At 39.1% G+C, this 15,752-nt stretch overlaps 1 protein-coding gene across 14 annotated transcripts in view; it reads left to right on the top strand.

The window, feature by feature from the left end:
• FER (FER tyrosine kinase) overlaps positions 1-15,752 on the top strand; it is a 479,416-nt gene that overhangs the window by 258,422 nt on the left and 205,242 nt on the right. For 13 of the 14 annotated variants that reach the window (XM_044947250.1, XM_044947251.1, XM_044947249.2 and 10 more), the window contains one exon: positions 7,818-7,940. In XM_044947250.1, coding sequence (XP_044803185.1) covers positions 7,818-7,940 — 123 coding nt within the window. Of the gene's footprint in view, positions 1-7,817; positions 7,941-15,752 lie in introns of those variants that run through there. The other variant, XR_006553123.1, reaches the window with a different exon arrangement.

Here is a 15,752-nt window from a genome sequence, read left to right as displayed (position 1 = left end):
TCCCTGGGTCGGAAAGATCCCCTGGAGGAGGGCATGTCAACCCACTCCAGTATTCTTGCCTGGAGAATCTCATGGACAGAGGAGCCTGGCGGGCTGCAGTCCATGGGGTTGCACAAAGTCAGACATTCCTGAGCACACACATATTGCAGCTCAAGTTTCAGTCTTTTGAGGAAGTGTTATACTGTTTTCTGTAGTGACTGCACCAATTTACATTCCCACCAACAGCGCGTGAGGGTTCTATGAATGAACTGTTCTTCACCATAGTTGTTTAGATGAACTTTGTGAGCAACCGTCCTTGGCATTATTTTTAGATTCTTTATCTTCATCTTTAAGAAAGGGAGTTGATGGGTTTTGCACTGTGTTAGGACTCAGGATGTCCCTGATGTCAGAAGGATTGCTTTAAACAAGTAATTGCCAGGAGTCAGTTTCTCCTTTCAGCCCATGAAGGAGGTACCGCTGCTTGTGTTACTCTCTGTATTACTCCATCATGATTGCTGTGTCAGTGGCAGAAAGCCACCTTCAGATTAAAAACTAGATATGTTCTTTAGAATTGGAAACTGAAAATTCCCATTATTTTATTCACAATTTCTCTAGTTATAAGAGATATATTAGAAATTTATACAAGATCTTAGGACACTAGTGGCTAATTTGAAATTTCGTTTTCTCTGTCAGCTTCATCTCATTATTACATTTTATTAAACACTCTCCTGTTTGACTATGTCCAGTTCACCTTGATTCATGGACCTAACATTCTAGGTTTCTATGAAATATTGTTCTTTACAGCATTGGACTTTACTTTCACCACCAGATACTTCCACAACTGAGCATCGTTTCTGCTCTGGCCCAGTCACTTGGTTCTTTTTGGAGCTATTAGTCATTGCCCTCTGCTCTTCCCCAGCATATTGGACACCTTCCGACTTGGGGCTCATCTTCTGGTGTCACATCTTTACTGAACGTTGATGTCTTAGGAATCAGTGAACTAAAATGGATGGGAATGAGCCAGTTTAATTCAGATGGCCACTGTGGGCAACAGTTCCTTAGAAGAAATGGAGTAGCCTTCACAGTAAACAGGAGGCCAACATGCAGTGTCCAGGTTCAGGCTCAGAAACCACAGAATGATCTCAGTTCACTTCCAAGGCAAACCATCCAACATCACAGTAGTCAAAGGCCCCGACCACTGATGCTGAAGAGGCTCAAGTTGACCGGTTCCTAGAAGACCTACAGACCTTCTAGAACTAGCCAAAAAAATAGATGTTCTTTTCATCATAGGGGACTGGAATGCAAAAGTAGGAAGTCAAGAGACACCTGGAGTAACAGGCAAGTTTGGCCTTGGATAACAAAATTAGGCAGGGCAAAAGTTAACAGAGTTTTGCCAGGAGAGCACACTGGTCATAGCAAAGACCCTCCTCCAAAAACACTAGAGACAACTCTACACGTGGACATCACCAGATGGTCAATATGGAAATCAGGATGATTATATTCTTTGCAGTCGAAGATGGAGAAGCTCCATACAGCAGGAAAAACAAGATCTGGAGCTGAGTGTGGCTGTGATCATGATCTCTTTATTGTACAATCAGACTTAAATTGAAGGAAGTATGGAAACCATAGGCCATTTAGGTATTACTAAATCTAATCCCTTATGGTTATACAGTGGAAGTGACAAATAGATTCAAGGGGTTAGATCTGATTGACAGAGTGCCTGAAGAACTATGAATGGAAGTTCATAACATTGTACAGGAGGCGGCGATCAAAACCATCCCCAAGAAAAAAGAAATGCAAGAGGGCAAAGTGGTTGTCTGAGCAGGCCTTACAAATAGCTGAGAAAAGAAGAGAAGCGAAAGGCAAGGGAGAAAGGGAAAGATATACCCATTTGAATGCAGAGTTCCAGAGATAGCAAGGAAAACTAAGAAGACCTTTTAAATGAACAGTGTAAAGAAGTAAAGGAAAACAACAGAATGGAAAAGATTGGAGATCTTTTCAAGAAAATTGGAGATATCAAGGGAACATTTCATGCAAGGATGGACATGATAAAGAACAAAAATGGTAAGGATCTAACAGAAGCAGAAGAGATTAAGAAGATGTGGCAAAAATACACAGAAGAACTATAGAAGAAAGGTCTTTAATGACCCAGATAACCAAGATGGTGTGGTCACTCACCTAGAGCCAGACATCCTGGAGTATGAAGTCAAGTGGCCTTAGGAAGCACTACTATGAACAAAGCTAGTGGAGGTGATGGAATTCAGGTTGAGTGACCTAAAATCCTAAAAGATCATGGTGTTAAAGTACTGCACCTAATATGTTATCAAGTTTGGAAAGCTTAGCAATGACCACAGCCCTGGAAGCGGTCAATTTTCATTCCTATCCCAAAGAAGGGGAATGCCAAAGAATGTTCAGACTACCATATAATTGTGCTCATTTCACATTGTATTAAGGTTATGCACCAGATCCTTCAAGATAGGCTTCACTAGTGCATGAACCAAGAACTTTCGGATGTAGAAGCTGCATTTACAAAAGGCAGAGGAACCAGAGGTCAAATTGCTAACATTCATTGGATCATATAGAAAACAAAGAAATTCCAGAAAAACATCTACTTTTGCTTCATTCACTACAAGAAAGCCTTTGACTATGTGAATCACAACAAACTGTGGAAAATTCTTAAAGAGATGGGAATACCAGACCCGGTTACCTGCCTCCTGCGAAACCTGTTTGCAGGTCAAGAAGCAGCAATTAGAACTGGACATGGAACAACAGACTGATTCCACTGGGAACAGAGTACATCAAGGCTGTATATTGTCACCTGCTTATTTAACTTCTGTGCAGAGCACATGATGAGAAGTGCCAGGCTCGATGAATCAGAAATTGGAATCAAGATTGCTGGGAAAAGATCAACAACTTCAGATATGTAGTTGATACCACTCTAATGGCAGATAGTGAAGAGGAACTAAAGAGCCTCTTGATGAGGGTGAAAGAGAAGAGTGAAAAGCTGACTTAAACCTTAACATTCACAAACCAATTTGCCTTGATCCATGGACCTAACATTCCAGGTTCTTCTGCAATATTGCTCTTTACCAGATTGGACTTTGCTTCTATCACCAGTCACATCCACAACTGGGTGTTGTTTTTGCTTTGGCTGCATCTCTTCATTCTTTCTGGAGTTATTTCTCCATTGATCTCCAGTAGCGTACTGGGCACCTACCAGCCTAGGGAGTTCATCTTTCAGTGTCCTATCTTTTTGCCATACTGTTCATGGGGTTCTCAAGGCAAAAGTGGTGAAGTGGTTTGCCATTCCCTTCTCCAGTGGACCATGTTTTGTCAGAACTCTCCACCATGACCTGGAATGTTAGATTCATGAATCAAGGCAAATTGGAAGTGGTCAAACAGGAGATGGCAAGACTGTATGTCAACATGTTAGGAATCAGCAAACTAAGATGGACTGGAATGAGTGAATTTAACTCAGATGACCATTATATCTACTACTGTGGGCAAGAATCCCTTAGAAGAAATGGAGTAGCCCTAATAGTCAACAGAAGAGTCCAAAATGCAGTACTTGGATGCAATCTCAAAAATGACAGAATGATCTCTGTTCATTTCCAAGGCAAACCATTCAGTCTCACAGTAATTCAAGTCTATGCCCCGACCAGTAATGCTGAAGAAGCTGAACAATTCTATGAAGACCTACAAGACCTTATAGAACTAACACCCAAAAAAGATGTCCTTTTCATTATAGGAGACTGAAATGCAAAAGCAGGAAGTCAAGAAACACCTGGAGGAACAGGCAAATTTGGTCTTGGAGTACAGAATGAAGCAGGGCAAAGGCTAATAGAAGTCTGCCAAGAAAATGCACTGGTCATAGCAAACACCCTCTTCCAACAACACAAGAGAAGACTCTACACATGGACATCACCAGATGGTCAACACTGGAATCAGATTGATTATATTCTTTGAGCCAAAGATGGAGAAACTCTATACAGTCAGCAAAAACAAGACTGGGAGCTAACTGTGGCTCAGATCATGAACTCCTTATTGCCAAATTCAGACTTAAATTGAAGAAAGTGGGGAAAACCAGTAGACCATTCAGGTATGATGTAAATCATATCCTTTACTGTTCTACAGTGGAAGTGACAAATAGATTCAAGGGATTAGATCTGGTAGATAGAATGCATGATGAACTATGGATGGAGATTCATGACATTGTAGAAGAGTCAGTGATCAAGACCATCCTCAAAAAAAGAAATGCAAAAAGCAAAATGGTTGTCTGAGGAGGCCTTACAAATAGCTGTGAAAAGAAGAGAAGTGAAAGGCAAAGGGGGAAAGGAAAGATATACCCATTTGAGTGCAGAGTTTCAAAGAACAGCAAGGAGAGATAAGAAAGCCTTCCTCAGTGATCAGTGCAAAGAAATAGAGGAAAACAATAGAATGGGAAAGACTAGAGATCTCTTCAAGAAAATTAGAGATACCAAGGGAACATTTCATGCAAAGATGGGCTCAATAAAGGACAGAAATGGTATGGACCTAACAGAAGCAGAAGATATTAAGAAGAGGTGGCAAGAATACCCAGAAGAACTGAACAAGAAAGATCTTCACGACTCAGATAATCACGATGGTGTGATTGATCACTCACCTAGAGCCAGACATCCTGGAATGCAAAGTCAAGTAGGCCTCAGGAAGCATCACTACTAACAAAGCTAGTGGAGGTGATGGAATTCCAGTTGAGCTATTTCAAATCCTAAAAAGGTGATGCTGTGAAAATGCTGGGCTCAATATGCCAGCAAATTTGGAAAACTCAGCAGTGGCCACAGGACTGGAAAAGGTCACTTTTCATTCCAATGCCAAAGAAAGGCAATGCCAAACAATGCTTAAACTGCTGCAAAATTGCACTCATCGCACACGCTAGCAAAGTAATACTCAAAATTCTCCAAGCCAGGCCTCAACAATTCGTGAACTGTGAACTTCCAAATGTTCAAGCTGGTTTTAGAAAAGGCAGAGGGACCAGAGATCAAATTGACCAGAGATCAAATTGCCAACATCCATTGGATCATTGAAAAAGCAAGAGAGTTCCAGGAAAACATTTACTTCTGCTTTATTGACTATGCCAAAGCCTTTGACTATGTGTATCACAATAAACTGTGGAAAATTCTGAAAGAGATGGGAATACCAGACCACCTGACCTGCTTCTTGAGAAACCTGTATGCAGGTCAGGAAGCAACAGTTAGAACTGGACATGGAACAACAGACTGGTTCCAAATAGGAAAACGACTGGTTCCAAATAGGAAAAAGAGTACGTCAAGGCTGTGTGTATTGTCACCCTGCTTATGTAACTTATATGCAAAGTACATCTTGAAAAATGCTGGGCTGGATGAAGCATAAGCTGCAATCAAGATTTCCCGGAAAAATATCAATACTCAGATATGTAGATGACACCACCTTTATGGCAGAAAGCAAAGAAGAACTAAAGATCCTCGTGTTGAAAGTAAAGAGGAGAGTGAAATAGTTGGCTTAAAGTTCAACATCCAGAAAACTAAGATCATGGCATCTGGTCCCATCACTTCATGGCAGATAGATGGGAAAACAGTGTCAGACTTTATTTTGGGGGCTGTAAAATCACTGCAGATGGTGACTGCAGCCATGAAATTGACAGACGTTGTGCCTTTGTAGAAGTGTTATGACCAACTTGGACAGCATATTAAAAAGCTGAGATATTACTTTGCCAACAAAGGTCCATCTAGTCAAGGCTATGGTTTTTCCAGTAGTCATGTATGGATGTGAGAGTTGGAGTATAAAGAAAGCTGAGCGCCCAAATATTGATGCCTTTGAATTGTGGTGTTGGAGAAGACTCTTGAGACTCCCTTGGACTGCAAGAAGATTCAACCAATCCATCCTAAAGGAAATAAGTCCTGAATATTCTTTGGAAGGACTGATGTTGGAGCTGAAACTCCAATTCTTTGGCTACCTGATGCGAAGAACTGACTTGTTGGAAAAGACCCTGATGCTGGGAAAGATTGAAAGTGGGAGTAGAAGGAGACAATAGAGGATGAGATGGTTGGATGGCATCACCAACTCAATGGACATGAGTTTGAGTAAAGTCCAGGAGTTGGTGATGGACAGGGAGGCCTGGCTTGCTGCGGTTCATGGGGTTGCAGAGAGTTGGACATGACTCAGCAACTGAACTGCCTGAATTTTATATTGCACAAATGGAGTTTGAGTTTTTTTATCCTTTATCTGGGAGAATACCTTCCAGTAATGTAAGTAATATCCGAATTTGGAGAGTTCGCAAATTTCTTGTTTCTTACCATGCTGCTGCTAAGTCGCTCAGTCATGTCCGACTCTGCGACCCCATAGACAGCAGCCCACCAGGCTGCCCATCCCTGAGATTCTCCAGGCAAGAACACCGGAGTGGGTTGCCATTTCCTTCTCCAAAGCAGGAAAGTGAAAAGTGAAAGTGAAGTCACTCAGTCATGTCCGTCTCTTCACGACCCCATGGACTGCAGCCTACCAGGCTCCTCTGTCCATGGGATTTTCCAGGCAAGAGTACTGGAGTGGGTTGCCATTGCCTACTCTGGTTTCTTACCATAGGATTTTCTTAAAACGAAACACATTTGTATCTGTATTAATACACATGTACATGTGAGCTATTTGTGAATAATCAGATGGGAGCCTTTGTTACACGACACTGTATCGTAATGCTCCTTTCATTGAAAAATAGCCCCAAGAAGATGTTTTTCTTTGCTAAATTTATTGCCATCGGTTCTTTCATAAGATTACCAACGGATGTGCCTTTTTGAAGTCAGAGGAAAGCGGTCTTGACAGAGTTTGGGAACATGTTACTAACTTCATGTGTTGAAATCACAAGTGTGAAGATGTGACTGTGCTGATGTGCACAGATTTGTCTCTGCTGCATTTTCTCTATCAAGTGTATGTGACTGACTGTATAGTTTTGTTTTGTTTTTTTGACTGTGTGGTTTGATGAGAGAATAATACATGATGTGTATTATTCTACATAATAATAACAATGATGCTGAAGCTGAAACTCCAGTACTTTGGCCACCTCATGCGAAGAGTTGACTCTTTGGAAAAGACTCTGATGCTGGGAGGGGTTGGGGGCAGGAGGAAAAGGGGACAACAGAGGATGAGATGGCTGGATGGCATCACCGACTCAATGGACGTGAGTTTGAGTGAACTCCGGGAGATGGTGATGGACAGGGAGGCCTGGCGTGCTGCGATTCATGGGGTCGCAAAGAGTCGGACACGACTGAGCAACTGAACTAAACTGAACTGAACTGAACCCAAGTATAGAAAAATCAAATCATACTGTATTGATGAAAGGGAATATATGGTCATCAGAGGTATTCTTAAAATACTATTATATTGGATATACTTCTGCAGACTTTTGACATTATTTTTAATCTTGAAAGCTTTTTCAAATGAAACACATCTGGAATCGTATGTACACATATTTCTGTTGCTTAAATGTATCCTGTATTTTATTTCCTTTGGTTATTATTTTAGCAAAGTGCATTCCAGATCTGTAAATTTTTCTTTTCTTCTGGTTTTTTTTTTCTTTTTAACAATCTGAATTACATTTAGTCATTTATGAAAATTAGTTTCTTGATGCAAAGATTATTTTTTAGCATGTTGCAATATCATTTATCTTTATTTTTACCATCTTAACCATTTTTAAGTATATTATAATTCAGTAGTGTTAAGTATCTTCACATGGTTGTACAACAATAGATTTTCTAAATGGAACTTTATTGATGGATGAAGTGTTGCTTAAGCAATGTCTTCATGATTATTCTACTTTATTGTTCTTTCTCCAGAATATGTATCGTTTTGAAGGCACTGGGTTTTCAAATATTCCTCAACTTATAGATCATCACTATACAACAAAACAGGTCATCACGAAGAAGTCAGGTGTAATTCTGCTGAATCCTATTCCTAAGGTAGGTGCTTACGTTCACTTTTTTTTTAACAAAAGGAAAAAGAAAGGACTGCTTCGTGAGTTATGTCCCACACTAAATAAAGTCCTTAGATTATTTATAATTTTGGAAACAAATATAGTTAAAGCGTGAAATTTCCTTGGTTGTACTTAGATGGCAGATGGGTTGTCTTTTTATTCAGTGTTTGCTAGGTTACAAATGGCCTGTTTTTTTTCTTTTTCCTTTCAAGTGTTGAAAGACTTGAGGCTTTCCTTCACACTGTAAGGTTCAGATTTTAAAAGGTTTAGTTTATAAAAGATTCTGAGATGTAGATGTTCAAGAAAATGTCCAGCAATTAAGAGTTCATTAGAATTTTACTTTTTGGTGTTAAGTGTATGATATATTGTAAGATATTGGAATTTTTAAAAACTGCACTACTCTTCTCAAGGGCAGTAAATCATAGCTTCACTGTAGAGTCAGCCAGCTGGGTGAGAGATTGTTCTAGGTCAGTGTTACCTCTAAGATCTGTCACAGAGCATACTGCATTTAAGTGCTTTAAGTGGTCTGTGAGGTAGTGAGTGAGTTGAGGAAGGCTTATGTTTTTAAGGTGAAACCTGCGGCACCTGGACTAAGGGAACAGTGGAGCTGGCCTAGCTTCTGGGCACTTCTGATGGTCCCGGAATTGAGTTGGGGTCAACAGGGGCCCCTTTCCTTAGGGCGCCATCTCACATGAGGAACAGTGTAGAAACAGGGAAGTCATAAAACATGGGAGGTTAATATTTGCTGATTGAGGTTTACATATCCAAGGATGACTTGTAATATGAAGCAAGTGTTACTCCCAAGAATGCTAGTATATAATCTAAATTCACCTGAAATTTTAAAAATTTAGAAAGCAGTTGTTATATTTCCCTTTGTTAGCCTGGAGCATGGTGTCTGTGTTTGTACTTGTATTATGTATTTATTCCTCACTCTTTATTTTTACATTCCACCCACAGAAGATTTCAGCAGTCAGTTACTAAACATTAATTCGGTGGCTAAAGAATTGTCCTTTTTGCATAATTTTCTAGAATTATGAGTTTGGCTCATTCTTTGTTAGTGTTTTTCCATTCACTTTTGTTTTATATTTTAATTTCAGAAAACCCTATAAAAATTCTCCTTTAGTCTGAAACAGCTTGTCATATTTTTTTCTCTAGTTAAAAAAAGGTCTATTAATATTTCTTATTTCATCAATGAATAACTGCTGTCTGTTCTCATTACTTTATTTACTATTAAAACATCAGTGACTTGCAAATTTATGTTTCCAGCTCAGATATATATCTTTCCCAAATCTAAAAATTTTCTACTTTTCACCTAAAACTGAATTTATCGCATTTAACTACAAAATGTGTTCTTCCTTTATAGTAAATGGTATCACCAAATACCCAGCTGCTCAAACTCTAAATCTAGGGGTCCTTTGACAGCTCTTCACCACTGCCCTGCCTCAGCACTTCAAGTGCCAGGAGTTTTGTATACTCAGTTGTACATGTGAAAGTATGAACTCAATTCTAGTATATCCCAATATGAAGTAAAGTTCAATGTGGTGAAGGTACCACAGTTTGACCGTGTTAAGTTAATGAGAGATGCTTGGTTTTCAGAGATACTGATACTGTCAAATGATTTTGACTCATTTCACAAGCCAACCTAGTGTTTGCGTTGTCTACTTGCTTAGCCAAGTCTAAGTTGAGAGATCAGAGCCCTAAAAGAGGCACAAAAAAGTGCTTATCTGGCCTTGGATATGAATATATAAGTAAAGCTATATCCCTCATAATATGAAATATTCCATGAAATCATTGTAGAGAAATGGAGTAGATGTTCTGGACTTTTAACATGGCCAGTTATTCTCTTCCTCTCAAACCCCCAACTCTGGCTGTGGAGCCGATTATCCCAGCATTTTATAGCCTTAGTTATGAAAATAACTATACTGAAAGCTATAAAAGATTAAGGGGCTACATATGATTGTTTTATGAGGTAGAAATTTGAAGTTAATCTACTTGACTGTTAACTTGATCTAAAGTACTGATATTTGAAATACGCAAGTTATTATCTCAATTTATGGTAAATATTATTATGCACTTGATTTAAAGAATCATATCGCTCTTTTAAAAGAAAATCACAAAACAGGGTTATGAGAGCAGGTAATTTTCAATCATGAGTGGGGAACAATTTTCTTATGCTAGTTTTATCTGTTACATATCTTCTCTTGGAAAGTTATTTGTCGTCTTATAAATGGAATCTCTTTCCTGATTTAATTTGTGTAAGAAGTTAATGTCTTTGACCATATAATGTGCTATAAAACATCTAATTTCCATCTTGCCAGACTTCATTTTTAGCCTACATAAAGAATGCTATTTTGGTCTCAGTATAATTTCTGTTTATAGTACCTCACGCCTCTCTCCATTTGTTTCCCTCTTACTCATGAGAATATACGTGTACATCATATGTCAGAGTAGAGGACGTGGCAACCAGGGTAATTTCTCTCTTATTCCCAGAGGCACATGAAACTAGACAGCCTGAGTTAGAGAAATTGACTTTCTCATGATGATGAAGCGAACTGATGTTCCACCCACGCATCCCTCCCTCTGCCCTGACTGACGTTTCCTCCTCTGCCTCCCAGAGCCTGTGGGAAGGTATGGGAGTGAGAGAGGTGTCCCACACAGGTTACTGATCATGATCTTCATCATCATCCTAGCAGCACAGTAGGACGCACAGTGCCTGTTCTTTCCTCAGCTCAGACTCTGTTCAAATATCACTTCATCGGGGAGGTCTTTTCTGACTGCTGCCTGTGAAATAACACCTACCCCTTATATCTCTCTCTTGTCCTCAATTTCTCTTTGTTACAGTTCTGTTTACCTTACATCATACTATAGGATGTATTTTTGGTTGTCTGTCTCCCGCAAGAGAAATGTAAGTTCTCAAAGAAGACATACAGATGGCTAACAAACACATGAAAAGATGCTCAACATCACTCATTATCAGAGAAATGCAAATCAAAACCACTATGAGGTACCATTTCACACCAGTCAGAATGGCTGCAATCCAAAAGTCTACAAGTAATAAATGCTGGAGAGGGTGTGGAGAAAAGGGAACCCTCTTACACTGTTGGTGGGAATGCAAACTAGTACAGCCACTATGGAGAACAGTGTGGAGATTCCTTAAAAAACTGGAAATAGACATGCCTTATGATCCAGCAATCCCACTGCTGGGCATACACACTGAGAAAACCAGAAGGGAAAGAGACACGAGTACCCCAATGTTCATCGCAGCACTGTTTATAATAGCCAGGACATGGAAGCAACCTAGATGTCCATCAGCAGATGAATGGATAAGAAAGCTGTGGTACATATACACAATGGAGTATTATTCAGCCATTAAAAAGAATACATTTGAATCAGTTCTAATGAGGTGGATGAAACTGGAGCCTATTATACAGAGTGAAGTAAGCCAGAAAGAAAAACACCAATACAGTATACTAACGCATATATATGGAATTTAGAAAGATGGTAACAATAACCCTGTGTACGAGACAGCAAAAGAGACACTGATGTATAGAACAGTCTTATGGACTCTGTGGGAGAGGGAGAGGGTGGGAAGATTTGGGAGAATGGCATTGAAACATGTAAAATATCATGTATGAAATGAGTTGCCACCAGGTTCGATGCACGATACTGGATGCTTGGGGCTGGTGCACTGGGACGACCCAGAGGGATGGAATGGGGAGGGAGGAGGGAGGAGGGTTCAGGATGGGGAACACATGTAAACCTGTGGCGGATTCATTTTGATATTTGGCAAATCTAATACAGTTATGTAAAGTTTAAAATAAAATAAAATTAAAAAAAAAAAAAAAAAGAAATGTAAGTTCTGTAAGGGCCAGCACTGCATTTAATAATCAGTCCAACCAATACCTAAAACAGTGCTAGCTACTGTGTGCTCAGTTGCTTCAGTCGTGTCCGACTCTTTACGACCCCGCGGACTGTAGGCCACCCAGCTCCTCTGTCCATGGGATTCTCCAGGCAAGAGTACTGGAGTGGGTTGCCATTTCCTCCTCCAGCTAGCTAGTAGGTGTTCAGTAAATATCTGTTGAAGAATTGAATTCACTGGACAATTGCTAGAAGCCAGGTACTTCCAAGCTTCTTACATGCCTTAACTGTATATATTGCCATGAAATAAATATTGTTACTAACCCCATACAATTATGAACCCGGAACTGAAGTTTACAGTGGTAAATTACTTTCACAAAACAACACAGCTGTCGGCAGAGTTGAGATATTCAACCCATGTTCTTAACTGCTATCTGTCTAGACTGTAGAGTCTAAATTTTAGAGGCTATAGGGAATAAAAGGTTTATTTTATGGGACATGTGTATGAGTTTAATGGAAAGGAAATATCTTTCATTGCACAAAACAGTAAATTGGAAAAATCTTTACTATAGCAAAAACTATAGGTCTCTATAGAAGGAAAAGTATTAGACAGTAATATTGGGTGACAGAGTTGGAATTTAAGGTATAGTAGAGGAGGATGTTGGGGAGAAGGCAATGGCAACCCACTCCAGTACTCTTGCCTGGAAAATCCCATGGACAGAGGGGCCTGGTAGGGGGCAGTCCATGGGGTCGCTAGGAGTCGGATAGGACTGAGTGACTTCACTTTCACTTTTCACTTTCATGCATTGGAGAAGGAAATGGCAACCCACTCCAGTGTTCTTGCCTGGAGAATCCCAGGGACGGGGAGCCTGGTGGGCTGCCATCTATGGGGTAGCACAGAGTTGGACACGACTGAAGTGACTTAGCAGCAGAGGATGTTGTAAGATGTAGGTAAGGAAGACAATCTAGTTCACCTTTAACATTTGAAAGTCTGGCTTTTGAAGCTTAATATTTCTTTAGGTTTAGCTCTTTAAAAATTTTTTTCTTTCTGAATGGAAGTTAAAGTTCATGATTTAAATTCAGGCAAGTTAGGCAGTGAGCCGTTAAGTTGAACCTTTAGGTAAATGACTTGCCTGCCAGCTTAAATCAAGTAATTCTGGCTTTTTAATCAGAATTTGTATAGTATGCCAGAATATTAGAAGCAGATTTTTGTGGAGAGAGTAAACCTGTGGCTGAAATTAACATGTCGTGAGGTGGCCGATTTCTGGTGACGGCTTCTTCGACAGACACATGCACACGAAGGGCAGAGAGGAGAGCGTTGCTTTTCATTGAGGTGCTCCGTTCATACTGTGAGGCTTCAGACCACTGAAGACTGTTCACTTTACGTTATACTTGAGTCACATAGTCACTACTTACCACGTACCTTGTTTATTATAAAAAGACACAACTCAAGAAAAGTCAATTTTTCTCTGTAGATTTTGAAAACTATAAAATACCATATACTTTCCTGTTCAAAAACTTTCTTTAACAGGACAAATAGAACAGAAGGAAAATTTGGAAGATTTTAAATTGTGAAGGAAAAAATGTATTCATAGAGTGTATAGTCTGTTGGTAACACTCCAGTTCTATTATTTTATTAAATATTTTCAACAACTGTGAACTGAGTGTTCGTATTATCCCCATTATTAGATGAGGAAACTCAGAAATATCTAAAACCACATTTCTCATAAATTTCAGAGTGGTAACATGAAAATAATTCTGTTCTATTCATCATTTTTTACTACAACCCTAGCTAGCATATTTTTAGTCTGAGGATAAAAATATCATATTTTTAGTCTGAGGAGCAAGGTTTTTTGGTAGATAAGAATATTCTTTTTATCTACCATATAAATAGATGGAAGGGTGATAAAATAGTCAGATGGGGGCTGAAAGGTTAAAAAAAAAGTCATTAAAGTTTTTTTTAACGTAAATTAAAGGATAGGATTTGGTATTTACAGCACAAACGTTGCCTGGAGTGTATCATTTCATCATTTTAAAATATTTACAAAATCTGTGCATATGGACCCTGGGAAAGGGAAGGTGTTAGTTGCTCAGTCATGTCTGACTCTGCGACCCTGTGGACTGTAGCACGCCAGACTCCTTTATCCATGGAATTGTCCAGGCAAGAATACTGGAATGGGTAGCCATTCCTTTCTCCAGGGGATCTTCCTGATCCAGAGATCAACCCCAGGGCTCCTGCATTGCAGATGGATTCTTTATTGTCTGAACTACTTGAGAAGCCCAAGAAGCACATAGAAATGTACACAGAAAATGTATAAAAGGATTTCTAGTATGAACATGGTTACGTAACAATATTTTGTCCCTGTTACCTGTGGACCATAGAACAATAACAACAAAATAAAAAAGTATAAACTGCATTTTTCACGAAACTAGGAGCTATATATTCTCCACAGACTTAAAAAAGTACATGTTTAGGTAGCCAAAAGCTCCTTTGCTTAGGCAAAAGTTGTGTAGAACAAAGGTAAGAGAAGAGATGATCAAAGAACCAAGTTGCTCTAGGTCTTATAACCTCTAGCAAAAATACATGTTGAAAGGAAAGAACTCTAAATTTCTATATTCTTTGCTTGCATCAAAGAATGCGAGACATGTGTGGGGAAAATAAAATTTTTCATATAGCTAGGTGATACAGACAAAACTGCACTTGGAGGAAAATTCAGTACCTTAAAAACTTAACATTGATAAAACAAAAAGAATGAAATGAATGAGTTAAACATCTAATTCAAAAAATTAAGAGGAAAAAACACCACAATTAAAAGGAAAGCAAAAGAAAGGAATTAAGAAAGGTAGAAGGACTGGAGAAGGCGATGGCGCCCACTCCAGCGCTCTTGCCTGGAAGCCCCATGGATGGAGGAGCCTGGTGGGCTGCAGGCCATGGGGTCGCGGAGAGTCGGGCACGGCCGAAGCGACTTAGCAGCAGCAGCAGCAACGGTTCTTAAAAAATGCAGTGCTTGGCAGCCTGTTAGAAAGAGATATTTTCTGGCAGGTTGTTGAAATGCAGTCATGGACCTGCCTCAGACTCACTAAATTAGCCATCCTACTTTTTAAAAAATGTGTTTATTTTCAATTGAAGGATATAACATCTGCTTTTTAATAAGGTCCCCAAGTGACTCAGGTGCACATCATGACTGAAGAAGAAAAAACTAGTCTAAGGTTTTTTGAAATTTCTATGATTTGAATTTTGAAAATGAGCTATGAAGCTTGCTAAACACCAGCATACACTTAATCAATATACTACAAAACAGCAATTAGCTCTTATGTTTTATTTCCTTAAAATCAAATTTAACTTGTATGAAAATTTAATAAAATATTTTAATCCTTTCAAAAAAAGTAAAAGGAATAACTTAAAATAAAATATAAAAAATAAAAAAATATATATATAATAACTGCTTTTTATAAGATCAAAAGAAAATTAAAATACTTGCTAATTTATTCAAGAAAACACATACCACCCGGGGCTAATATCTAATATATAAAGAATCTCTAGAAATTAATGCTGCCCTGGTTGCTCAGACGGAAAAGAATCTGCCTGCAATGCAGGAGACCTGGGTTTGATCCCTGGATTGGGAAGATCCCCGGATTGGGAAGATCCCCTGGAAAAGGAAATGGCAACCCACTCTAGTATTCTTGTCTGGAGAATTCCATGGACAGAGAAGCCTGGCGGGCTGCAGGCTGTCAGATAAAGACAATCAAAAAGGAAAATTAGCAATGGGCATGAATGGTTAGTTCAAAAAATGAAAATACAAATGGCTTTTAAAATATGACAGATGATTATATTACTCAGAATAAAGGAGTATTAAAACTAGGATGAGATATGTTTTTACCTAGCAGATTGGCGTAAACTCAGTTTGATAATTTACTTTCTTGGCAAAGATGTACAGAT

Source organism: Bubalus bubalis, chromosome 9, assembly GCF_019923935.1.
Source record: "Bubalus bubalis isolate 160015118507 breed Murrah chromosome 9, NDDB_SH_1, whole genome shotgun sequence".
NCBI lineage: Eukaryota > Metazoa > Chordata > Mammalia > Artiodactyla > Bovidae > Bubalus > Bubalus bubalis.
Note: the sequence above shows the minus strand (reverse complement) of the source record. Positions and strands in the feature narration are given on the sequence as shown.